The sequence below is a fragment of the Neophocaena asiaeorientalis genome, unplaced genomic scaffold (genome assembly GCF_003031525.2).
Source record: "Neophocaena asiaeorientalis asiaeorientalis breed wild unplaced genomic scaffold, Neophocaena_asiaeorientalis_V1.1 scaffold148, whole genome shotgun sequence".
Taxonomy (NCBI): Eukaryota; Metazoa; Chordata; class Mammalia; order Artiodactyla; family Phocoenidae; genus Neophocaena; species Neophocaena asiaeorientalis.
This window is the reverse complement of record NW_020174050.1, coordinates 4282379-4309297: the sequence shown is the minus strand read 5'-3', so window position 1 is coordinate 4309297 and position 26919 is coordinate 4282379. Positions and strand designations below refer to the sequence as shown.

The window sequence follows — 26919 nt, the reverse complement described above, 5'->3', positions numbered from 1 at the left end:
TTAAGAGAAGATGGCGCCGCCGGCCGAACTACCCATGTGCTGTTTCCGGTCGTAGTCGGAAGTACGGCTCCCAGGCGTAGCTGGGACTATCGGCAACTGCGAACGGTGTGGGTTTTCTTAAAACTGCTCGTCTCGGAGCCAGTAAGCAGCTAACATGTCTAGCAGAAACAATAACAAGCTGCCCAGCAACCTGCCGCAGTTACAGAATCTGATCAAGCGAGACCCGCCGGCTTACGTGGAGGAGGTAGGAATGCGGCGCGGTGAGGCTAGAAGCCGGGACGTGGCTGGTTGAGACAGCGGCTGGAGGGAGGCGTGGAGTGGAGCAGGGATCCTGGCTCGCCTCGTGTTCTGCTCTTAAGTTCAGGGGTTCTTCGAGAGGAGAAAAGGGGTTAAGGGAGAGACATGCCACAGGGTTCGTTCCCCACCTTTTGAAATCTGCTGCCCGTCTGGGTTTTCTGCCTGCTCCATAGACCCTGCTGCCACAGAAACACCATTTAAAAGATCTCATTTTTGCTTTAGGGGTTATCTCCCGACCTCACTGAGGGGTCGAGAGACAAATGGTCCACCCCCAACCTCTGACTTCCAGACAGGTTTCTCAGGCCTTTTCTTTTCTGAAACCCCTAAATGGAATTAGTCTGTAACAGTGGATGAAACTTTTGTTTAGATTGTTTTCCACCGACGTCTGTTTCCGGGAGCCCGTGCTCGGTGCCATGGACTGTGTTGGGAAGGAGGGAGTATTCTCAATTATAAGGGACAGACATAAGAGCTTAGTATTATCTAGTTAAAAAACAGGATTCAGTCTCATCGGAAGCTGGCATGACCTGGATGTGAGAATTTACCTCAGGAAAAGATGAAGTTGAAAATTAGATTAGGTCCACACCGTGAGGGGCTTTGTATACTGACCTCATACAGATTGTGAACATTAAAGGTGTTTGAGCTGAGAAGTGACAAAATGAAAGTGATGATTTTGCTACATTATTTTGCCAAGTGCTTTCTTCAGACACCCATTTTTCTGACCGGCATTAAACAGGTATTTGCTTCAGTTACTTGTACGTGCAGATGGCTAACACAATTATTCATCTTTTGATTGCCCTTCTCATTTCCCTCCTCCCCCAGATTTTCACATAGAAATATTTATGTGAATACATTTTAACAAATAGCGGTCTCAGTGGTTTAGGTCACCAGTAGAGAGAGACTTTCCAAAGATTCAAGCGAGTGGAAACAAAGACTAAGGAACAAATACAAGAAGTTAAGTAATATAGGTGAGGCTTTGAGATGTGTAAAGCACTGTAAACCATTAGCCAGAGTAATAGCTGAGAGTCTGTACAGCTCTGTATTTAAAAGCAGTGGTTTCAAAACTAACTCTGTATCCCGGCCCAACTGTTGACCAATTGTGTAACCAGAGAGGGTTAACCACTTGAGCCTACGTGTATTTTAATATGTGAGAAGGAGATAATACCTACAGAGGATTACTGTTTCATTCATTTAACAAATATTTATGCAAATTCACACATATTGTACCTCAATTTGGAGCTCACTGAACCAGTTAGGGCTGGTAATATAAAGAAATACTCATTCTTGGGACTTCCGTGGTGGTCCAGTGGTTAAGACTCCACGCTCCCAATGCTGGGGGCCTGGGTTCAATCCCTGGTCAGGGAACTAGATCCCGCAGGCCACAACGAAGCTCCCACGTGCTGCAACTAAGACCTGGAGCAGCCAAATTTTAAAAAAAAGAAAGAAATACTCTTTCTCCTTCTGAGTATCTCTCTCCCCCTCCCCTCCCCTCCCCCCTCTCCTCCTTTCTCCCTATCACTCTAACATATATACACATAGTTTAAAACCGTGGCCTAGGCATGAGAGTAGCTGTAGGGTGTGGAACTGAGGCCTTGTGAGTTCCAACATTAGACTGTTGGATTGTTGTTAGGATTAAACATAATTAAATGAAATAATGTACATGATGAGTTTGGCACGTAGCAAGTGCTGAATAAATGGAAGCTATTATTATTTCTGTGTGTCTGTTGCTTTCGCCTGTTAACACATCTTACCTAGAACTCCAGGATAAAATCATAATTATTATTTAAAAGAAGGGGAATTTTGACTGGAGAGCTTTGTGTACTTGAATTATAATTTACATTTTCTGACTCACACATTTCTGCAGATATTAGTGCTCTATATACATGGACAATATAGTAGGGGACCATTTAGATAGTAAATGGCAGTAGAGAGCCAGATCTGAATTTTTGACTCTTGTTTCACTGTTCTTTATACCTTACTACGTAAATTTCTAATGATAAGGGAAAGGGTCTTTAGATTACCCAAGATGTGCGCAGATTTTTCAAAACTCATTTTGAAGAATTCTGAAAAGGAAAACATAGTGTTTCTACATACCTCTGCTGCATCTTTGTCTCAATGCCATTATCAAAGATTTCTAAGTAATTTTTAATTCTCTACTGAGAAAGTCTTATAATAGAAGGTGACCAATTTAAATTTTATTTTTCTACAGTTTCTACAGCAGTATAATCACTACAAATCCAATGTGGAGATTTTCAAATTACAACCAAATAAACCCAGCAAAGAACTGGCAGAGCTGGTGATGTTTATGGCACAGGTAAGAAGATAATTTTTGAGTAAAACGAAGACCAGTTGTTGCACACAGCTTGCAGAATATTTTTCACTTATGCCCAACCTCATTCCATTTGGGAGTGGAAACTTAATTTAAAAAAGAAAATTAATTTTCCCTTTTTGCAGATTTTATTTCCTCCTTATGTTCAGTTAGAGGATTTCACTAGAGCTTTTCACAGAACCAACCGGAGCAAAAAAGCTTTCAAACTATTTGTTTTCTTCAAATTCATCATAAAAGCAGATTCTGAATCATGTCACATACTTTACTAAGACTAGAGGAAATATGAAAGGGGTCAGAGAGATCAGCATGTAGAAGAAAAATAGATGGTTTGGAGCCATCTACTTCTGTGAAACATAGCCTTTTATTCTCCTTTTGCAGAACATCCTTAATATGTGCATATGAATTATAGGAGAGAAAGAAAAACTTCAGAAGAGCCTTTGCTTTGTTACAGATTGGTCACTGTTATCCAGAACATTTAAGTAACTTTCCTCAAGAGCTGAAAGATCTTCTGTCCTACAACCACACTGTCTTGGATCCAGATCTCCGAATGGTAGGACCAGTAGTTGGATTGATAAATTGTGCTGTGTTCCCGTGTTCGTATAATATATGTTTAAAGGAGAACAGCCTGTCATCTAAACATCTTTCTAAAATGTAAATCAGTGTGTCACCCGTACCTTAAAATCCTTCTGTGGCTTCTCATTTACACAGAATAAAACTCAAACTTATTAACTTAGCCTGTAAGTCCCTACATGATTTGCTTCCTTCCTGTGTTTTTGACCTCATTTACTTTTCTGCTGCACTCCTTCTCTGACCTCTCAGTTCTCCCAGTATGCTAACCCTGCCAAGATGCTCTTTCCCCTTTTTTGATTAGGTGATTCCTTCTAGTCATTCAAATCTCAAATGCATGAAGAATCCTAATTATAACCTATAGTTTTTATAAAGCTTAGTTTAGACATTTGTCTATTAATTGGCCAGTTTGAGCATTTAAACATTGTTACCTTAGTGATTGACATTGGGTCCTGTCTGGGATCCCCTTTACCAGGCTAGTGCTCCCATTTCCCCCACCCGCGGGGAATGTTGGCTGCTAGTGGCCCCCAGCTGCCCTTTCTCTGGAGCACTGTCTTCAGCTAAATGGGAGCCCTAGCACCTGGGAAGTGGCCCTTCCAGCCCACAGGTGGTATCTGACTAACCCAGAGGTTCAAAAGCCCAGCCCTTCCCAAGGTCCAACTTTGTGTTGCAGTGTGTGCTCCAGGGCTTCTCTGTAATCAGACTAAAGCTAGTCTCCAGCCAAGGACACATCCTTGCCCAGCTTTTCTCTGCCCTATCCTGCTTCTTTTACTTCCCTTCTAGAAGAGAGCACACCCTGGGCAGACCTCTGTAATAAATTGGGTTCTGCTTCTAGGGAACCCAACCAGAGGCATTTTCAAATCTTATATATCAGCTTTTCAAACACCTTTACAGCTGGTAGAACTTACACAAATATTATGATCAAAACATACTAATATCCTTTACCAAAACTTATAAAAATGCTAAGTCTGTAGATTCAACTTTGTTTCTTATTCTTGCATTTTCCCAGGCTTTCTGTAATACTTCAATTTTTATACATTTCTAGGATTATCTTAATTTGTTCTGGCCAAAAAAAAAAAAAAAAAGAATACCATCTCAGACAAGCCAAGGTTGGAGTCTCTGATTAACTCTCAGTTGGGACATGGGACCTGGCAGCACAGCCTAATAGGCTTCAAACTTGAACCATTACAGAAGACTTACCTATAGGTCAAGACTTAGGTCAAGTCCTTGTGGGCCGTACAGATTGGAGATTTTGAGTGTGGAGACTTAGTGTCTTTCCAAGTAATTAGGTCTTCTTTAAGTTTTGTGTAATAACAGTACCCAACCAGATTGGTCTGCAGGCATTATTAAATAAGTAAATGTCTGTATATTTCTTTATAGTGTTTTATGATGATTAGTGGGTTTTTAATAATAATTAGGACGTTGCTAGGAAGCAAGGGATTGAGTCTGTATAATTAGCATTCCTCTTTAGAGTGTACTTGTGAAAGTTGGTGGTAAGCAAGGGTGCTACAACTACCATTGGGCCGTTCTTACTACAAACTGTATTTCAAAAGAATGCCTTGTAAGGTCACAAATTCAGTTTGATTATCCCAATTTAGTGTGTTATGTTATTGTAACCCACCTTTCTTATCTCTGTGGATTTACTGATCACTGCGTTTTTCTATGTTGACACTTCCTTGACCTCCTGTGTAAAGGAGCCTTCCTGCAGTCACTATGTATCAATGATATTACCCTGTTTTATTTCCTTCCTATATGAGTTATACCTGTTGATATGCTTACTTGCTTGCCTGTCCCCTCTTCTGCTCCACCCCCAGTGTAAGCTTCATGAGGGCAGAGACTGACTGTTCTGTTCCCATGCCTAGAATAATGCCTAGTTAGTAGAAGACGTTAAGTGCTTTTGGGATATACTTGCTCCATTTTCTCATCCTAGCTTTATCATTATCTTATAGTATGTTTCTTTTTCCTTCCTGAGACATTTTGCAAAGCTTTGATTTTGCTGAGAAATAAGAATCTCATCAATCCATCCAGTTTGCTAGAACTCTTCTTTGAACTTCTGCGTTGCCACGATAAGCTTCTTCGAAAGGTAAAGAGCAAAATCACTCCATATCTCATTCTTCCTTGCAGTGACATGAAACGTATAGCATTTGGAGTCTCTTGATGCTTCATACTATTGGATACAGCTAAGAATAATTTTGATAGGAAAAAAATTGACCGTTGTGTGCATGCAATATAATGGTGATAGCTAACATTTATTGTTTACTTTTTGCTAGGTTACCATTTTCAGAGCATTTTACGTATTCGTTTACTCACAAAGTGCCATGAGATAGGGGTTATTGTTGTTGTTATTTTATAGATGAAAAGGCCGAGGCACAGAGAGAGAGAGTGATGTTCCCAGGGTCACACAGCTTCTGAGTGGTGAGGCAGGAACATAAACCCAGGGAACCTGGCTCCAGAACCCAAGCCCTTTTCCGCTCTGCTGTACTGACCAGCTAAATCAGAGCATGGACTGGACACTCGTGGCTGTAACCACTCCCAGCCTCTTCCCCCCAAAACTGACTTTTTTTGTTATTAATATTTCCGTGTGACTTTGTGTTTGCTTGTATAAGTAAGACCAGAAGTTGAAGATTTATGAAAGAATTTTAAGAAACAGAAACTAAAGTGTACATACATTAACTTAAAAAAAAATTTTTTTTTTTTTTTTTCCAAAACATTAAGAGACTGCAACCATTTGATTTTAGCCGTTATACTTCTTGGACTAACTTGTGAATAAAAGTGATCCAGGGGAGCATATTTTGGGTACCACTGATATTTGTAAAAATCCCAATATTGTCTTACATGCAGTTAGGGGCTTCGACTTTCCTTTTTATTTTTTTAATTTATTTTTTATTTTTTTTTAATTTTTTAAAATTTATTTTTGGCTGCGTTGGGTCTTCATTGCTGCATGTGGGCTTTCTCTAGTTGCGGCGAGCGGGGGCTACTCTTTGTTGTGGTGTGCGGGCTTCTCATTGCAGTGGCTTCTCTTGTTGGGGAGCATGGGCTCTAGGGCACACGGGCTTCAGTAGTTGTGGCACACAGGCTCAGTAGTTGTGGCTCGGGGGCTCTAGAACGCAGGCTCAGTAGTTGTGGCACATGGGCTTAGTTGCTCCGTGGCATGTGTGATTTTCGCAGACCAGGGCTCGAACCCGTGTCCCCTGCATTGGCAGGCGGATTCTTAACCACTGCGCCACCAGGGAAGCCCTGACTTTCCTTTGTAAAAACAAAACAAAACAAAACAAAAAAAGCAAATGTATTGAGATGTAATTCACATACAGTGCATCCATTTAAATGTACAATTCAGGGGTTTTTAGTGTAGTCACAGAGTTTTGCAACCATCACCACAGTCAGTTTTAGAACACTTATAGCACCCCCAAAAGAAACCCCATTCCCATCAGCAGTTACTTTCCATTTTCCCATCTGTCCCAGCCCTAGGCAAGCACCAATGTACTTCTGGTCTCTATAGATTTGCCTACTCGGGATAGTTCGTGTAAATGGAATCATATAATATGTAATTGTTTTGTGACTGGCTTCTTTCACTTAGTGAAAGTGAAAATTAAGTGAAAACACTTAATGTTTTCAAAGTTCATTCATGTTGTAGCATATGTAAGTATTCATTACTTTTTGTTGCCAAATAACATTTCATTGTCTGGTTATACCATATTTTGTTTATCCACTCATCAATTAATGGACATTTGGGTTGTTTTCACTTTCTGGCTGTTATGAATAATGCAGCTATGAATATTTGAACATTAGTTGGAAATTTTCATTTCTTTTGGATATATAGCTAGGAGTGGAAATGTTGGGTCATATAACTTCATATTTAACCTTTTGAGGGTAACTTTCATTTTGCTTTACCTGCTTTTTTTTGTTTGTTTTATTTGTTTTTGGTCTCTTTTGTGATAGAATGAAAAGTGGGCAAAATTAAATCCTCCAGTACATTTATATTTCTCTCCAAATTAGGCAAGGTTAGAAATGTTGGTTAATGTGTATATGTTTTTGTTTCTTTTCCTCAGACTTTATATACTCATATTGTGACGGATATCAAGAATATAAATGCAAAACACAAGAACAATAAAGTGAATGTAGTAAGTACCCTTTTGTTTTCCATGTTTGCGGCATTGTACTACAGTATCGTGCAGCTTAAGTCTTCTTTCTCCTCTTTTCCTTCAGGTATTGCAGAATTTCATGTATACCATGTTAAGAGATAGCAATGCAACTGCAGCCAAGATATCTTTGGATGTGATGATTGAACTCTACAGAAGAAACATCTGGTAACATCTATGTACCTGTCTCTTTCGAAATCGTCTTTTATTCATTTGTAATTACCACAGAACACATACACAAATATTTTTCTTGATTTTGAGCCCTTTAATATATCTCTGCCATAGATTAGGTTGGAAGTAAATCTATGGAGGCAATCCAAATGACTAATAACAATATTGACTACCATTTCTTGAGCACTTGCACTATGCCTTACCTCATTCAACCTTCAGAACAGTGTAATGTAGCTTATTTGGGATTATTCCCACCTTACAGGTAATGAAACCCATAGGTTCATAAGTTTAAGTTTAGTAGCTAGTAAAAGGCAGAACTGAAATTCAAACCCGATCTGTCTGACTGAAATTCAGGCTCTTTCTACTCTGCCTCTCTGAAGATTTTCAAATCCATTTACCTTATATACTTAAATTATCATGTTTCCTAAACTTTGGCTTGTTGGTATAGTGTCCCAACTCATGTCTTTTGCTTTTCTTATTCACTAATTTTTTTTTAAATATAAAAGTAATATTCGTTGCAGCAGAAGATTTGGAGAAGCTAGAAAGTTTTTTTTTTTAATTATTGATAGTCCCACCCCCTAGAGATAATCAGTTAATATTTTATACTATTTCCTCCTGTCTTTTCTTTAATGTGAATTTTAAAATATGGTTGGAATTTTGCTGTATTGTAGTTTCTTATTGGTTTTTTATTCCGCCCACAGTTATCTTGAGTAGGTTTTATGTCATTAAAAATTCTTCAAAAAATACGTCTGAATGGCTGCATAATTTTCTGACACAAGACTGGGCTAAAATTGAATTAAATGTTTGCCTGTAGTTGACTATTTAGCAACCCGTGACTTTTTGAAATATTACAAACTATGAATTTTAACATGTCAGAAATATTTATTTATTTTGTGCCATTGTCTGTGCTGTCAAATACAGTCGAATGAAAATTCGACTGTATTCTCTCTGTATCTAAATGCACTCTGAGAGAGTGCATTTAGAGAGACTCTGAGAGAACTGTCTTCCCCCAGGAATGATGCCAAAACTGTCAATGTGATCACCACGGCATGTTTCTCTAAGGTCACCAAGGTGAGCACGTGTATGGCTGCGTGAAGGCACTGTCTGTGAGTAGCCCGCTTCTCCAGCTAGAGGGTGAAGGAGATGGGTGTGCGAGGAAGAGGTGGTGTGCGGACGTGCTGCTTGTGCTTAGGCTGCTTCCCTGGTTTATCTGCGCTTTAGAGGAGTCACGCAAAATTATGAGTTTTAAAAATGCTTGGTATTAAACGATAGCCTTAGCGTTTATCTTGTTTTCCTCTGTAATTCTTGACTGCCTGCTCTTTTATTGGACTCAGGCACAGCTGAAAGAAATTTAAGGACATGTTTGACTTTCTGTTAGAGGGGCTATATCACTTTTCTTGTGGGGGGATGTAGAAGTTCCTGACTTTCTACTTGAAGGATAACAACCGTGTAGAGCTGGGCTGAGACAGATGAGCCCAAATCCTACCATTCTTTGTTTTTTTTTCTTCAGATCCTAGTTCATATGCATGTGTAAAATATAGACAAAAGTATTTATTCTTTGTTGTAAGCTGGGATGAGTAATTGACTTTGAATTGGTCTTTAGATATTAGTTGCTGCTTTGACATTCTTCCTTGGAAAAGATGAAGAGGAGAAACAGGATAGTGACTCAGAATCTGAGGTTAGTTTAACCATAGATACTTCTGAACTTTACAGTTTAGCAGATTTTATTATTGTTTTCAGTACAGATTGTAAAAGTTGGAAAGAAACTTAGACGCTACCTTTATCCTTTATTGAGTTCTGCCATGCTGAGATTTTATTCTATTTAGAACTTGTCACTTACATTCAGAAAGATTGGTTAAGTAACTAATAAAACTTAGATTCATTCAACCTTGTTCCTGGGGCTAAAGCTATATCTATATCTCATCATATGAACTTAGAATAAAAATTACTGCCAATATATTTTTGAGGTTGAGTGTTGACATCATGGAAGTTTAGAGTGGAGAAAGGGAGAAGGGTAGTACAGCACCTTTAAAAGGAAGAATCAGGATTTATGATGTCATGAAATTTTCTTTATTAAAAAATATTTTTTATTAATTTTAAAAAGAAATTCCCTTCCCATTTTAGCATTTTGGTAACAAGAGTACTGGAATATGGGATAACACCTTTTGTTATTACTTTAGTAAATAATGTATGAACAATACATTCTTACTGTATAAAATTTCAAATACTATAGATAAAAGTTATCTTGATCCTTTCTTATTTCCACTTCCCAGTTCCTTCTTCATAGGTAACCATTTCATTTCCCATGCATTTCTGTGTGGATGTGTATACGTATTGTCTTATGTGTGTGGTCTGTTTTTAAAAAATATAAATAATATATGTATTATTTTGCAACCTGCTTCCTTTGTGATGACATATATAGATGTACCAGTGCATTTAGATATTCTTCTACGAGTACATATAGATCTACCTCATTCTTTTAACCTCCACATAATATTTCAGAATATGGATGTACTATAGTTTAAGCATTTCCCTATTGATAAATATTTGTTTCCAGTTTCCTTTTTCAAATAAAAACAAAGTTGCATTCTCTCTGTATATTAACACTTCAATAAAAACTAAAAGCAAAATAAAAACAAAAGTCAGTGTTGCAGTGAAAATCTTTGTGTGAGCCTGTTCCTGCAGATGGGCAAATTTGTTTTTTATTGAATTTTTAAAGTTGTGTTTATTTTTCATAGCTGCATGCAAAGAGTATAAGTACAAAGAAGTGATTAAAAGGGTTATTCCTTGCTTCTATGCAGATTTTCCTTGTTTATAGTTTTACAAAGTAGTTTATTCTTCAGGATGAAGGACCAACAGCAAGAGACCTGCTAGTGCAGTATGCCACAGGGAAGAAAAGCTCCAAAAACAAGAAAAAGTTGGAAAAAGCTATGAAAGTCCTCAAGGTGAGACTTGTACCTGGGAAATGAGATAAGAATCATTAGAATGCAGAATATGTGTTCTTTAGAAAAGCTTTTAAGCATTTGGAATAGAGAAAATAGCATTTTGAAAGACTTAGAAATGTGTGATGACTTTTTAAGCACTGATTTTTTAGATGAATAAATGTTTTCAGCTCTAGCAAGATCTGTGGCTTGAATAAATTAATTTGATTAAATTCATTTGTTTTGATCACGATGTCTTCTCAGAAGAGTATGCAAATGAAGTACATTTTGTTTTGTAATAATTATTTGAAAGTCATTAATTTGGTCCTTGTGTGTTTTTTAATGTTCATATTTCCAAATCTCTTTAAGTCTCACAGGTGCTAATAGCTAGGACTTTTTGGCTGCATTGGGTCTTAATTGCTGTGCACAGGCTTTCTCTCGTTGCGGCGAGCGGGCGCTACTCTTCGTTGCAGTGCGCAGGCTTCTCGTTGCAGTGGCTTCTCTTGTTGTGGAGCACGGGCTCTGGGCACACAGGCTTCAGTAGTTGTGGTGTGCGGGCTCAGTAGTTGTGGCACACGGGCTTAGTTGCTCTGAGGCATGTGGGATCTTCCCAGACCAGGGATCGAACCCGTGTCCCCTGCATTGGCAGGCAGATTCTTAACCACGGCGCCACCAGGGAAGTCCCCAAGATTTAATCTTAAAAACCACCTTTAGTTCTTCTAGTTGCAAGAAAGGTTTTTAGAACAAAGATTTTTTTTTTTTCTTTTTAATTAGTGTGATGGGGACTTCCCTGGTGGTCCAGTGGTAAAGAATCCACCTTCCAATGCAGGAGACATGGGTTCAGTTGCTGGTTGGGGAACTAAGATCCCACATGCCACGAGGCAACTAAGTCTGCATGCCACAACGATTGAGCTCGCATGCCTCAATGAGAGAGCCCGTGTGCTGCAAACTACAGAGCCCACATACTCTGGAGCCCATGCACCACAACTAGAGAGAGAAAACCCACGTGCCACAACTAGAGAGAAACCCGAGAAGACTGCATGCCGTAACGAAAAGATCCCGCATGCCTAAACAAAAGATCCAGTGTACTGCAACTAAGACCCGATGCAGCCAAAAAAAAAATAAGGAAAATAAATAAATATAAATGGTGTAATGGACTTGATAACAGCCTTTAGCACATTAGCACATTTAATCCCAAGGGCCTTTCCACTGTAATTCAGAATGTAAATGTTTTCCTCTCCCTTTCTTTCAGAAACAAAAGAAGAAGAAAAAACCGGAGGTGTTTAACTTTTCAGCTATTCACTTGATTCATGATCCCCAAGGTACTATAATTATGACCTCCCAAGTTCCTTGTTGGCGTTATCTGCCTATTTAGATTCCTACCTTCAAGGTTACCAGGGAATATAAAATCCTTGGCACTTAAGAGACAATCAGTAAATGCTTAGTTGTTACCTATTGCTTGTAGCCTAGAGAATTCTATTCCAAAGCAGTGATTCCCAGTCCACAGCAAAATAAGAAAAATATAGAGGAACAGCTCTCTTTGCAATTCATGTCTTTAATAACACAGTACTTGTACTATAAGACATTGTGCTTGACCAAATGAAAAATTGACAATCTTTTATTAGTCCCTTTTTTTTTTTAACTGGTATGTGGAAACCAAAAGTTTGGGAAACCCTGTTCTAGAACACTAGTTCTCAAACTAGAGTGCACATTGGAATCACTTGGGGAATTTATAAAACTATACTGGTACTCGGGTCCTGTTATTCCCAGAGACCGATTAGGTGATATGGGGTATGGCTGGGCAGTGGGGCTTTTAAATGCTCTCTGTATTTTAGTTTTAGTTTGCTGACGCTTCCTCTAGGTCCGTGTTTCTCAGACTTTAAGGCACGTACTGATCACCTTGGGATCCTGTTAAAGTACAGATTCTGTCTGATTCAGTAGGTCCGGGGGTGGGGCCTGCAGTTCAGCATTTCTAACAAGCTATTAGGTGGACAGCTGCTGGTGGTCTGCAGACCACACTTTGAGAAGCAGGGCCCCAGAGAACTATAAGTGGAGCATCTGTCAACAGTAACTCAAGATGTTGATGCTAAAAATCTTGGAAATCCTTAAGACTTAACTTTGGGCACCACTGAAGGTATATTTGCCCGTGTGTGAGTCTTTTCACCGTCGGTCATGCCGCTGTGTTTACCGTCCTGGTTCTGCAGAGTGATTTCAGGCACAGCCATGCCAGAGTCAGTGATCACACGACTGCTTTTCTCTACACCTGCCAGATTATGTCGTATAGACCATGGGCCCACAGTATACTTCTCTGATGTTCTCCTCTCTAGATTTTGCGGAAAAACTACTGAAGCAGCTAGAGAGCTCTAAGGAGAGGTTTGAAGTGAAGATGATGCTCATGAACCTCATCTCCAGATTGGTGGGAATCCATGAGGTTTGAATTACATTATGTTTCTCTTGATGGACATTAGAAGTAGAATTTTCCTTGGTAAAAGGGCACTAAGGTAGAGCAGTGGCTTAAGTTTACCCTCCCAAACCATTTAAACCCATACAGTTTACAAAGGGATAAAATCTTTCACTCTGAAAATAGCTGTTTTTGTCACTTGGTTTTCTTATCACTTCGTATGGATGTTGAATTGTACATGTATTCAGTTTATGGACAGACTATTTTTGTTCTGTCTTTCTACTTTTTATTTTATTGTATCTGTGTTTCACTTATACATTTTCCTGAGCCAACAGAGCCCGCATATTTCTATCAACTGTTATTGCATTTCACAGTTTACCCCTTCATAGCTTTCCTGACTTCCAGCCCACTCTAGCAGGAGGATCATGTTTGCAAAGCTGAATTCTCTGGTCATTCACTTTATATTAAATTAGACTGCAAGAGCTCCTTGGTGGTATAATGTATATAGATTGTGTATACATATGGAAACCTCACACATACTCAGACTAACTGCCATTGTAGAAAAGGAAGGATTCCCAGAAATTCAGCCCATGAAGAAATGACCATTGAGGTTGTCCTCTATAGTTTTGCTCTTATAACTAGTGCTGTTCTGATCATCACTGAATGTGTTGCTTTCTTCAAAAAAAAAACAAGAAGTAAAACAGGCTCCTTCATGGAAAATCAAACAGTATAGACCTATATCCAGTTAAAAATGAACAAATGCACTTGTTCCATTTCTCTAAGGAAAACTTAATATTTTGGTGAATAAATTGCTTTTTCTACATGGGCTGCCGTTCTAAAGCAGGATTACCAGGTCAATTCTTGTTACATTTGTGCAATAATTTCAAGTCACACCTGAATCTGAGCTCAGTGGAAAAGCAGAAGTGATTCTTAATTCAAGCATGGTTTGATGGAAATGATACTGGAGTTTCACATCTGGCTACAGTTGAACACCCATCTCTGTATTGAACCCAAGTCTTCCCTTTTACTTCTCTGGTCCTGGTTTTGCTCTGTGGCTAAAATAGAAAAAAATTTATTCTCACGTGATGATCTTTGAAAAAGACTAGGCCATCTCCAGAGTTTCTCTCCTTGAAGTTAAAGATTACAATTGCTTTAATAACTGGATCCTTGTCTCCTTTATCTAGGTAGACTCCAGAGTGTTAGTGGTTTCTGTCTAAAATATGGAGCTCAGAGTAATTCCTCCAGTGTGGCTGGACTGGTATCCCATAACAAAACTAGACTGTGGGTTTTTTGGTGATCAGATTACACTAGGCACTATTCAGATTTGAGTTACTATTATCTTTGAAGACTAAAAAATTGATTCTGCAGCCACACCAATTTAAAAGTAGAAGAGGGGCTTCCCTGGTGGCGCAGTGGTTGAGAGTCCGCCTGCCGATGCAGGGGACACGGGTTCGTGCCCCGGTCCGGGAGGATCCCACATGCCGCGGAGCGGCTGGGCCCGTGAGCCATGGCCGCTGAGCCTGTGCGTCCGGAGCCTGTGCCCGGCAATGGGAGAGGCCACAACAGTGAGAGGCCCGTGTACCACAAAAAAAAAAAAAAAAAAAAAGTAGAAGAAAGTTGCTTTTTGACTGCCTTTTCACCCCCTGGTTTATTCTGTGTACACTTCCTTCTTCCTTGACATAATAGGATAGCAACAAGGCCTTCCTTTCTTTGGTTAATACAGCACATTGAATCATCCTGTAGCATGAATGCCGTTGAGAAAAAAAGAAAGTAAAAAAATGATTCCCAGTTAGCTGAGCTTGGTGATATAATTGCATCATGGAGAGATGAAACTCCACAGCTCAGCCAGAGATATATTAAAGTCAGTGCATTCTTCTTCCCACAGCTTTTTCTCTTCAACTTCTACCCCTTTGTGCAGAGGTTTCTGCAGCCCCACCAAAGAGGTAAGGCTTCCACTTGCCGTGTTCCTTTGGTGGCCTTGGGGTTAACCGTCCAGAGTCTTTTGTTCTGGAATTAATACTAAAGACAAGAGTTAGGAGTGAAGGGTGTTCTGCTTCAGAGACAAGGAGAGAAACCTGTATGTTTTCTTTCCAGATTCTGCCAAGAGGTAATCGTTCTGCTCATCAACTTTAAGAAATAATTATTTGAGGGGGGGGAAAACACCAAAACAAAATGTTGGTTTCTCAAAGCAAGTCTTCTTGTAATACTATAAATACTCATGGGAAAAATTCTAAAAAAGAATTCTGACTATTTATTGTAACTTCATTATAGATACCAGGGTTTAACTTACTGCTTTCATTGCCCTCATTTATATTCTTAATTAAAAGCAACGTGAAAGCAGGAAGGAAGAGATGGTTGTTCTTGCCTTTGAACTTGAACCAGGGTAGGAAAGAAATGAACATTTATTGAACATTCAACGTGAGCCAAGCACTGTGCTAAGTACTTTACATACAGTCGTCTCATTCAATCCTCACTTCAATCCTGAGAGGTGTAGAAAGAAAAAAGAAAAAAAGACCAAGATCACTCAGCAAACAGTGGCTGGTTAGGCTTCACCCCACTCCTTTGTTTTGCCAGAGGCCTTGTTCTTTATCCATACTGCCCCTTTAAAGGGAGAGTGTGCGTATATATGTGTGCGTATATATGTGTTTGTACTTACTCATTGATTGAGTGACTTCTAGTCTGAGCACTGCATTAGACACCAGTGAACACAAAGTAACATCCTCACCTTCATAGAGCTTACATTCTAGAGGAAGATCCACAGAGTGCTGTGTGTAATATGTCCAGGTGACGGGAAGTATTTTGAGGAAAAAGGAAGCAGGTGAGGACAGTAGGGAGTGCTGGGGTGGGTTCTGTCTAGATTATGTGGTCAGGAAATCACTTTGATAAGGCAGCAGTTAAGCAGGGCCAGGAGGAAGCGGGGCAGTGAGCTGTGCAGATGTCGGGGTTGGGTGCTGGGGCAGAGGAAGCAGCAGTAGCATTACGGCCAGCGCGTGCTGGCCATGTTTGCCGTGCTCCTGAGGGCAGGGCAATAAACTGACTGTGGCCTTTCCCATCTCTGACCTTTTTAGAAGTAACGAAGATCCTTCTGTTTGCTGCACAGGCATCTCATCACTTAGTACCCCCAGAGGTGAGAACTCTTAAACTTTCCTTCTGTCAGGATCTAGTGCATACGTAGCCCTGCCACTAAGTGTATCATGGTGGCTTTTCCCACAGGGATTACCGTCCTCCCTGCCTTATTGAAACTGAGTAGAAGAGACACTAGCTCTTAAGGAGATATCCATAGCGGTTTACTCATAGAAGTAAAAACATTTTACTGTAGAAAGTAAAGTTTATTTTGGACAAGTTGTTGAGAATTCTGGTTTTGTTTAATTGCCAAATTTTATGCTGGGGAGGGCAAGAATATCAGTGAATTTATAGTGATTATTATTCAAAACTGATCATTTCTTTCTTTGATTCAAATAGTGTTGGAGGATCGTGGGTCAAAGCAATTTTTAATCCATGTTGAGAACTAATATTAAAGGCGAGCCAAATTTAATCTGAGGATAGCTAAGAAGAAGGCTGAAACCCAGAGTGGAATGTTTTTCTCAGTCTTCCTCAGTCAGTCTTGATCCTTCCAACTCCCAAACCGAAGGTGGAGGGCTCTTTTTCCACTGTAATAGTTTATGGTCCCTTCATCGTCAAGCGTTTGAGTAGGTGTAGACGTTTTACCAGCACTCATATCCTTTCTCTCCCTCCCGTTCAGATCATGCAGTCATTACTCATGACTGTGGCCAACAATTTTGTAACCGACAAGAACTCTGGAGAGGTCATGACAGTAGGGTATGTAGAATGTGGCTGTAGGCAGTGGGTACGGTCGTAACGCACTGGGTTTGCTTTCCATTACCAGGATGTAAAATTTCATCTATAATGTGCTCTCTGCAAAAACAGTTTAAAGTACACTTCAGTCTTCTCAGCAGGCTTGCTATTTTTAATTTATTGGTCAGAATTTTGAGCCAGAGAAAAGATATTTGCCCTTCTAATCAACATTTTGTTTTTTAACTAGCTTTCCCTCTTTCAAATGAATGCTTGTGTGGCAATCTAAATGTTTTTCTTCTGTCTTCTACCCTGAATTCCTATCTTCGCTGGAACAAATGATTCGTTATGGAATCATTTTTTAATCCCAAGGCGGTTCAGTGGCCCTTTTTATTAATTCAAAAGCACTTAATGAGTGTGAGCACTAATTTAAGGACGACTCATCTGTCCTAATAACTAAGCAGTATGCTGAACAGCTGCTTTGTATCTCCCTTGGAAAATATTGCTGGGATAACAGCCCTAAAGACCTTTAACTTTTCCTCATTTGACCTAGTACTATCTCCCCTAGAGTTGGCGAATAAATGCTGCTGTCATATACAGGCACACTTCCTTTTATTGCCCTTTGCTATATTGCTCTTCACAGTTACTGCGTTTTTTTACAAATTGAAGGTTTGTGGCAACTTTGTGTGGAGCAAGTCTATCGGTGACATTTTTGCAGCAGCATTGGCTCACTTCATGCCTCTGTAACATTTTGGTAATTCTCACAATATTTCAAACTCTCCACCAGCAAAAGGATTATGCCTCACTGAAGGCTCAGATGAAGGTTACATTTTTAGCAATAAAGGATTTTTAATTAAGTTACGTACTTTTTGAGACATAATGCTATTGTACACTTAATAGACTACAGTATAGTTAAACATAACTTTCGTATGTACTAGGAAACCAAAAGATATGTGTGACTCACTTTATTGCAGTGGTCTGGAACCAAACCTGCAATATCTCTGAGGTATGCCTGTATTTTACAGAGATGACACTGTTTCTTATTCTTCTAATAGAGGAAATGGCAGTAAACTGTCTGGAATCAAAGCCCTCTGAGGCTCCCCACCCTCACACTCTACCATGCTGCAGTTTTAAAGACCTAAGACCTATAAAACCCAACTTACGTTCCTTTTGATTTAGTCTTTTTAGAAAATATTCTTAGGTTGAACCACATGAAACTGCTGGGGGGTTTTTGTTTGTTTGTTTGTTTTAATTTATTTTTTTCCTTCTTTTAGAATCAATGCTATAAAAGAGATAACAGCTCGATGTCCTCTAGCCATGACTGAAGAACTTCTCCAAGACCTGGCTCAGTATAAAACACACAAAGATAAGAGTAAGTGGTGTGTTATTCTCAGTAGATCAAAGAGTACAGAGTAGTTCGTTTTTACCTCAATAGACTCTTTGCTCTGAAGTTTCTAATTAAAGGTATTATTTTCCAGATGTGATGATGTCTGCTAGAACTTTGATTCAGCTCTTCCGAACACTGAATCCTCAGATGTTACAAAAGAAATTCCGGGTAGGTGAAGCATACATATGTTGATCAAGGATTTGGTCTCAGAAAGTGAGGGTAATTTCCTACAATTTGAGTTTGAGTATTTCTGATGCTTCCATTAGGAGTATTGGTGATACATGTAGTTTTATTCTTTAAGCTCAGAATAAAATTGGTTGAATACTTTTGCTTAACTGTTTTATAGTTGGTATATGCTGTTTGAGGATGAATGACTCTTACAGACCTGTTAGACTGTTTGAAGTCAGCAACTGATGGCAGCATTGAACAGGCTGTTCCCTAACCAGATACTACCTCCTTCAAGTTGGGACAAAGAAAGATGCATGTATGTAACAGAAGGAGAGATCTCAAGACTTAATTGACGTTTCCTGAGGTGGATCAGAAGAAAGCAAGAAGGGGCTTCCCTGATGGCACAGTGGTTGAGAGTCCGCCTGCCGATGCAGGGGACACGGGTTCATGCCCCGGTCCAGGAAGGTCCCACATGCCGCGGAGCGGCTGGGCCCGTGAGCCATGGCCGCTGAGCCTGCGCGTCCGGAGCCTGTGCTCTGCAACGGGAGAGGCCACAACAGTGAGAGGCCTGCGTATCGCAAAAAAAAAAAAAAAAAAGAAGAAGAAGAAAGCAAGAAAACAGTGGGCAAAGTTCTGGCTGGGGGATTTACTTTGACCCAAGACATTGGTGGACTGTTTTTGTCATTCGATTGCTTCCATTTTTTGTGATTCTCCCTCTCAATTCATAATCCTGGAGAATCCTTTTCATGAATAATGTTTTGCAGTTTAAGCACCTCATTAAAAACTACTTCCTTTCCTTTAGGGTAAGCCTACAGAGGCCTCCATAGAAGCAAGAGTGCAAGAATATGGAGAACTAGATGCCAAAGGTTACATTCCAGGAGCAGAAGTTCTGGAAGTTGAAAAAGAAGAAAAAAATGCTGAAGATGATGGAGGTTCATTTTTGTTTCACCATTATTCAGGACAAAATCACTCCTGCTATATCTGTATTGATCTTGAAATCTTTATATTGTTTGGCCATTCATTCAGCAGATGCTTCCTGGTAATGACTGTGTGCCACGCCCTGTTACGGGCACTGAAGGTCAAATGGGCATGGTCCTGCTCTGAGACAATTTACATTCTGGTGTAGGAAATGCCTTTTCATGTCCTTCAGATTGGCTGCCCCTTATCAAGGGCATGCTGTTTGGCACTTGGGAAAGATAATGGGTTTCTTTTGTTGCCTAGAAAAAAATAATGAAGATTAGTCTATAGCAATCCTCCTGTTGAAGGAGAATGCTTGTTGAACTGGTCAAAGAATGCTTGAGGAACTCCATTCTCATTTCCAGGGTTAGCATTTACTGCATTGGTTGCTAGGGTCCTTTCTTCTTCCTGTTCATCCCTTCATTATTTCAACAAAACTTTCGTAAGCACTAGCTATGAGCCAGCCACTGTCAAAGCCAAGATGAGTGATATGGTTCTTGTCCTTGAGGGTCTTTCATAAACAGCTAATAAATCATCAACAGGATTTATGATTGGAGTGGGGTAGAAGGGTTGGAGAGAGGTCAGGTCCACCTCAGAGGTTCAACAAAGGCTTCAAGGAAATGGTGACCCATGAGCCGTATTTGGAATGATTAGTGAGCAATGGTAGTATAGTGGAGACTTGCTAGGCAAACTGTGAGCAAAGTACTGAAGGGTTTAGGAGACTATTAGAATGTAGGATACAAGGTGATGCACAGAAGGCGATGAGACTAGAGATAGAGGTGGGGCCTCACGTGAGTGGCTGTGTAGGCCATGCCTAAGAGCTGGGACACTGTCTTACAGAACATGGGCATCTGCTGAGAGACTGCAGGTATCCTTCATTTTGAAAGCTTACTGTGGTGGCTCCGTTAGGAACTCTGATACCTCTTTACTGAGGTGTCTACAAGGTTCTTATACAACCAAAAGTTTCTGCCTTGGTTCTCTGAATGACTTGTTTCTAACTAATTTCTCAAACGTATAAATGTGCTTAGACAAGTTAAATAACTTGTATGTGGCCACTGTAAATGTACAAGTACAGTTCTGGTGGACATGGCTAGTTGGGTGGAAAGAATGTAGGCTCTAGAGTCATATATGATTTTCCTAATTTCAGTGTAGGCTGCATTTCTAGCAGTGTGGCCTGGGGCAGGTTACTTAACTCTGGACTCTATTCCTCTTTTGTTGAGTCACGAGGGTTAGAGAAAGATTGTAAAGTTTGGGCTCATGGTGGATAATAGATCAGTGGTTGTTCTCCGTTCCTTGACTTAATTAAATTGATGTGGTTTATTTAACAGTAATATTGCTCAATTCTTGGTGAGCATCTATTTGAGGTTCATTACCTAAGTTTTCTTTTGCTTGATTTATCTCAGTGTACCATGAACACTCAACATAAAGTGGGTGCTAATGGGGTGCTCTTTTTCACACAGATGAGTGGGAAAACACGAGTCTCAGTGACGAGGCAGTTTCTGATGGCGAATGGGTTGACGTGCACCATTCTTCCGATGAAGAACAGAAAGAAATCGTGAGTCCTAAAATGTCCTTTTCTCAGTGTTGAGGGGCTACGCCCTCACTGGAGCTAATAGCCGTTTAAGCCTGTGTTGTGTCCTTTCAAGTCTGAGAAGCTGAACAGCATGCCCTTGGAGGAGCGGAAAGCCAAAGCCGCGGCCGTCAGCACTAGCCGAGTGTTAAGTCAGGAAGACTTCCAGAAAATCAGAATGGCCCAAATGAGGAAAGAACTCGACGCTGCCCCTGGGAAAGCCCAAAAGAGGAAATACATCGAAATAGACAGTGATGAGGAGCCCAGGTAAGACAGTGTGTACACCAGGTCTTCAGTCAGCTCACGCGATTATGAAAGTATTAGGAAAAGGAATTCCATCCTTGTTACATATTACATTTTTTCCTTCACCCCAGGGGTGAGTTACTTTCTCTTCGGGACATTGAACGCCTTCATAAAAAGCCAAAGTCTGACAAGGAGACAAGACTAGCAACTGCAATGGTGAGTGGGGCATGTCATTGCCTAGTTGTTTAAACAGAAAGCAGATAAAGTGAAATATGACTCAGAACTTGTATAGGCACAGAACTGCAGGGTTTTTTTGGCTGCATTGGGTCTTCGTTGCCGCGCGCAGGCTTTCTCTAGTTGCGGCGAGCAGGGGCTACTCTGCGTTGAGATGCGTGGGCTTCCCATTGCGGTGGCTTCTCTTGTTGTGGAGCACGGGCTCTAGGCGCGCGGGCTTTAGCAGTTGCGGTGCGTGGGCTCAGTAGTTGTAGCTCCCGGGCTCTAGAGCGCAGGCTCAGCAGTTGTGTGGCGCAGCAGCTTAGTTGCTCCGCGGCATGTGGGATCTTCCCGGACCAGGGATTGAGCCCGTGTCCCCTGCATTGGCAGGCGGATTCTTAACCACTGCGCCACCAGGGAAGTCCCTGCAGTATTTTATTTTAATGTTTTAAATAAAAGTATAATTAACATAGAATAAAAGGCACAGATAAGAGGTGTTCGGTTAGATGAGTTTTAACAACCTGATAGCCACATATGTAACCACCGTCTAAGACAAGCTGTAGAGCACAGAAAGGCACAGTCATATGTTCACGGTCTCAGGGAGGCTCAGTACATTTACCAGAGCTATGAGAAAAGCAGGGGAATGTTTAGTCATTAAAGAAAAGCCAGAGACAGTTAGAGCTGCCTCAGGCAAGTCCTGTGGCTGTTTGCGACTGCAACCTGCCTACCTTTCCAGCTTCATTTTCTCTACCTTGACTTGTTTCAGACGCCATTCCAAATGGCCTCCACATTACCCTCTATTCCATTTGTACTGACACTTGTTTAGACAAGTTTGAAAACCCATGTTCTTTCTCCACCGCAACTTTGCATATACTATTCCTACCTGAAATGCTCTACTCTTCCCTCCTTCCCTCCTTTCCTCACCAGGAAGGCCTTCATCCTGCAAAAAACAGCTCACAGGGTCTCCCTCTCTCATAGGCTCCTCTGGCCTCTAAGAAACCTTTTCTTCCACTGAGCTCCCCTTGCCCAGTTACAACACATCATGGTCATTTCTTCCCCTGGACTGAACTGAGTCTCTGGGGAGCAGTGACTGTGTGTTCCCTCCACCTTAGTGTCCTTGGCATCCAGTGGAGCTGGCACAGAGGAGATGTGTATGTTGATGAGATAACTCCTGCAGTGGTATTTGTATGTGTGTGTGCTGATAGGCTGGAAAAACAGACCGAAAAGAATTTGTGAGGAGAAAAACCAAGATGAATCCATTTTCCAGTTCCACGAATAAGGAGAAGAAAAAACAGAAGAACTTCATGATGATGCGGTATAGTCATAACGTCCGGTCAAAAAATAAGCGTTCCTTCCGAGAAAAGCAGGTGAGCTCAACTTGAAGCTTGACTGGGTAGAGTGATATTGTTGTTCTAAGACTTCTCTACATTTGAGTGGAGTTGTGCCTTCTAAAACCTTGTATTATGTGTGTCTTAGGATTAATGGGGTGCATTATTGGAGAGCATGGAGAGGTGGAAAGTGGTCAGGGCTTGTAAATCCTAGACCTGACTTTGTTGAGATTCAGCTGTGTGACCAAAGGGGAGGCGATTTTCCTCCTCTATAAATAAAGGAGTTTAAATTAGATGAGCTCTGAGGTCCATTCCTATGCTAAAATTCTCTTGACATTGCATCTGTGAAATATATCGAAATTAACTGAATAATAATTTTTGAGTGTTTATTATATGGTACTTTTTTCCAAAAAGCAAAAATTATATGTGGTAATATCTCAGTAACAGTTTCAGGAAAGCAGTACAAACTTAACAGTTCTGTTGTTGGCATGATCCTTTCTCTGTGTACCCTTCTGCAAAGCCATTATGTTTACAGACCTTTGGAATTGTGTTTTATCCATTTTCAGTCTTTGATGGGTAGTCCTGTGCTGCTCTGTTGGCTTGCTTATTTCATAATTCATTGTAGTAAAACAAATTTACGTTTTTATATCCTCCTCTACTGCCAATGTACCAGAGTGTATATCTAAATGTACTAGGAAGAATCTCTAGGAAGTCAGGTCAAGGGAAAAATAGTGCCACATTCTGAACTAGCGTTCCTAAATTGCAAGCCAAGGATGAGCCTGCCAGGCCTGAATGTGACAGCCAGCTCTCCAGGGCAGGGCTCCATAGGTGTGGGAACCAAGTCAGTATGACTAACTGTTTATTTAATCATTCTAGTTCTAAGCTCTTCAACAATGTTATGTAAGTAGTAAAGTGGCAGTAATTTTGATTAGAATTTGTTGAAAGTTTAGGTGAAAGGAAAGGTGCCATTAAATAGTCTGAATTTTGCCAATTTAAATGCACGGTTGAATTGATTGAATTCATTAGTTTATCCTTCCCCTGCCCTTTATAAGATTTTTGGGTCGAGGAAGTAATGACCATCCAGTTGGCAGGCCTTGCTTCGTTTTGAGGTTTTTGTGACCTTGCTACATGTTATCTAGGGGTGTTCCCCCAGCCCCTACTTCCTCTACTCTTTAGCATGCTTTTTTTTTGGCATGATAGAGAAGCCTTGCTTTGTTCCTGTCAGTACCTCTTTCAAGATAAAATACTTCTCTCAAAGATTGAAGAATTTTGTAAGAGGAAGTTGGTTCACTGGATATGTGCTATAGTTCATGTGAACAATATGAACAGGTACTGTGATTAAACCGACTTTACAAATGAGAAAATAAGACGTAGATAGCTGAATCTGAGAAATACCTTCTTAGCCACGCAAATTAGGTTAAAATGCACTGGTTGATTTTTTTTTTTTCCTACCATAAGCGTCCCAGTTACTCTGCATATCTACAAAGACATACCAAGACCCAGATCTGAGCTAAAGGCAAGGAGTCAGTAACTTAAAGTCATAAAATTCAAAAAGCTTGATTAGAGCCAGGCAACTTCCACCCCCAAAAATGCTTTAAAGTTTCTAGGACTCAGAGAGTGGTGGTTGCGTGGGAATTAATGGAATCATATCCATCGCACACTTAAGATGTATACATTGACCTTGGTTATCTTCTTTTTATAATTTGGGTTTATTCTTAATCTTTTATTTAATATTCTGTTGTTTTCTTTTGGGAACTGTAAGACTTTATAAGGACGTTCATAGGTTTGCTGTGAACATTGGTCCTGTGGTCTTTTTCTGTAGATCATATTTACATTTTTTTTTTTTTAATCTTCCAGCTGGCGTTACGAGATGCTCTCTTGAAAAAGAGAAAAAGAATGAAGTAACTTCCAAGCAAGTTTTCCATTCCAGGGCGAATGCTAAATTCGTGTCATTACTCTGAAAACTAGTACATTTAGAATGTTTACATTAAAAAGTCCAAAAGCACTATATTGTGAAACCCACAGTAAACTTGGTAGCTTCTGGTGTTCTTATTTTAGAGATGGGTAGGGGTGGGAATGTTTAAAATGTAAACAGTAATGGTGTTGTAAAATCATTTTCATCTAGTGTTCATGAAAAAAAAAATATATATATATAGAGAGAGAGAGAGAGAGAGTGCCTATTAATTGTCACTGAAGATATAAAATTGAATGAGCCACAACTCCTCACTCAAGGTATTTATAGCCTATTTGTAGGATGGGGCGAGGGGCAAGTATGTATCTGTGTATTTACAGTGTTGTATAAATAGTTCTCTAGTAGAGATAGGTTCATGCTTCTATGGGGTCACAGAGCCTTATGGACTAACTCTGCAGGGGATGGGAGTTATATATTCTCTTAAAACAGGACAATGTTACAAGAGTAAGAGGATCTTACTTGTAAATAGGCTTACCTGCCGAAAACAGGTCCCTGCTGTACAGATTTTGGGTAGACAATATAGCTTTTTTAGTCCATCCATCCAAAAGATGTAATTTTTTTTTTAATGCCAGATACTGGCTTTTTGGTTAAAACCTTGCTTTTTACATTGCCTTACGTATAAATAGTAATCTTGGAGTGGCCTCAGTTCATCATCTGGGCTGCTCATTCTTCCATAGAGGAAAAAGAAATTAGAGTTTCCTCAGCCTTCCTTCACCCTGTAATATGTTCATCCCACCGTTTGCCATGTCTCACTCAATAAAAGGTTTCTAATGTCAAATAGGTACTCTGTGTGCTGAGTGGTGTGTGTTGTCTCCCTTCACTAGGTGTGCTTGAGTAGATTTCAGGGGTCGCCGCACGAGAGCCGTGGTCAGCTGTTTGCAAGTTGTTGCGTTTGGAAATAGTTTGGTGCCCTTTGTCTCAGATTTCTTAGGTAGTGTGGTAGTTGGGGAAATTGCTTCAAGCTAGAGGAAAAGGCAATTTTCTGCCCGCTCAGCAGCTTCTAAAACCACTTTTCTTACTCCTTTTCCAGCGTCTTCTGTTCACTTTCTCAGCTCAACTTCAGTTTTATTTGAATGAAACTTCGTGCCTTTTCCTAAGACGCTCCATACCACTGGGGATTAGTTATGAAGACCTTGCGGTTTACTGATTAAGTTGCACTGGCCTAGTGAGAGGAGCCCTCAGTCAACCCCCAGCAGCTTCAGCCATCCACAGGAAGTGTCCGATGCACGCGTGAACGTTTCAGACCTGAAACTCCTCTCTTCTCTCTTTGAATTTTTGAACTGGGCGTCTCCTTATGTGTCTAGCTCCAGAGAGAAGTAAATAAAATTCAAAATGGCCAGCTAAAAAATTCAAAATATCCAGCTGTGTGGATTGTGATGATGCCTGGGACTTCCATCCTTCCCCTAGACTTTCCCACCCCACTTAGCTGCCAAGAGCCCAGTCCATTCTGTGTTCTGACTTCTGTTCTTCTACTACTCTTAACTGAGGTTTATATGGAAGCTAGGTATCTGGCTTTAAAAGCTATAGCCTTAACTTCTACTTCCTTAATCCTGTGGTAGGTTCCTTTTATTATTTTATAAGTCTTCTCTTGAGATTACTTTCTGTTTACTCTAAATTTGGAGGTCAGATCCTCACAAGGATGCTGCCAGCAAAGGCAGAGTAACCTTCAGGGTGACTTTTACATTGAAGAAGTCACCAGGGTTTGAACTTCAGTTTTTTAGTCTCAAATTTTTGTCAACACTGAGAATGGGTCCATTTCAGGGATGAATTCACATTGTCCAAACTCATAATATATATAAAGTAATGTGTAAATCTAGAATACTGATATATATGTGATCTTACCAAGTTCTTCTAGAAAATAAGCTCCACAGAAGGCAGACTTCTATGCTGTTTGATGCTAGTTCAGTGCCCAGTATGTAGGTGCTCAACAAATATTTGAATACCTGATATAACTCCTGTCTGTCTTCTCTCTGTAAATAAAATACCACCTAGGGCTTCCCTGGTGGCACAGTGGTTAAGAACCCGCCTGCCAATGCAGGAGACACAGGTTCGAGCCCTGGTCCGGGAAGATCCCACATGCCACGGAGCAACTAAGCCCGTGCACCACAACTACTGAGCCTGAGCTCTGGAGCCCGAAAGCCACAACAACTGAGACCATGTGCCGAAACTACTGAAGCCCGCACCTAAAGCCCATGCTCTGCAACAAGAGAAGCCACCACAATGAGAAGCCCGTGCACCACAACGAAGACTAGCCCGGGCTCGCCACAACTAGAGAAAGCCTGCGCACAGCAACGAAGACCCAACGCAGCCAAAAATAAAAATAAATAAATAAAATACCACCTACCTCATTGATTGTTTTGAGAATTTTGACAACTAACGTTTATAAGCTCTTAGCATGGTATTTTCCACAAAGAAAGCATTCAGTAAATTTCTCATCAAAGATTAGATATCTAGGGCTTCCCTGGTG

At 40.4% G+C, this 26919-nt stretch overlaps 1 protein-coding gene across 1 annotated transcript; it reads left to right on the top strand.

Moving 5' to 3' along the window:
- On the top strand, positions 1 to 25232 carry SDAD1 (SDA1 domain containing 1). Its single transcript, XM_024754172.1, has 22 exons — positions 1 to 244; positions 2504 to 2608; positions 3075 to 3173; positions 5163 to 5273; positions 7240 to 7311; positions 7397 to 7497; positions 8514 to 8571; positions 9104 to 9178; positions 10344 to 10445; positions 11674 to 11743; positions 12749 to 12852; positions 14708 to 14765; positions 15891 to 15949; positions 16565 to 16641; positions 17889 to 17986; positions 18093 to 18169; positions 18972 to 19101; positions 20587 to 20681; positions 20773 to 20963; positions 21071 to 21155; positions 22358 to 22519; positions 24338 to 25232. Exons 1-22 carry the CDS (start codon positions 155 to 157, stop codon positions 24383 to 24385), a joined length of 2067 nt encoding a protein of 688 aa, XP_024609940.1. The 5' UTR covers positions 1 to 154; the 3' UTR covers positions 24386 to 25232.
- Positions 25233 to 26919: the final 1687 nt, after the last annotated feature.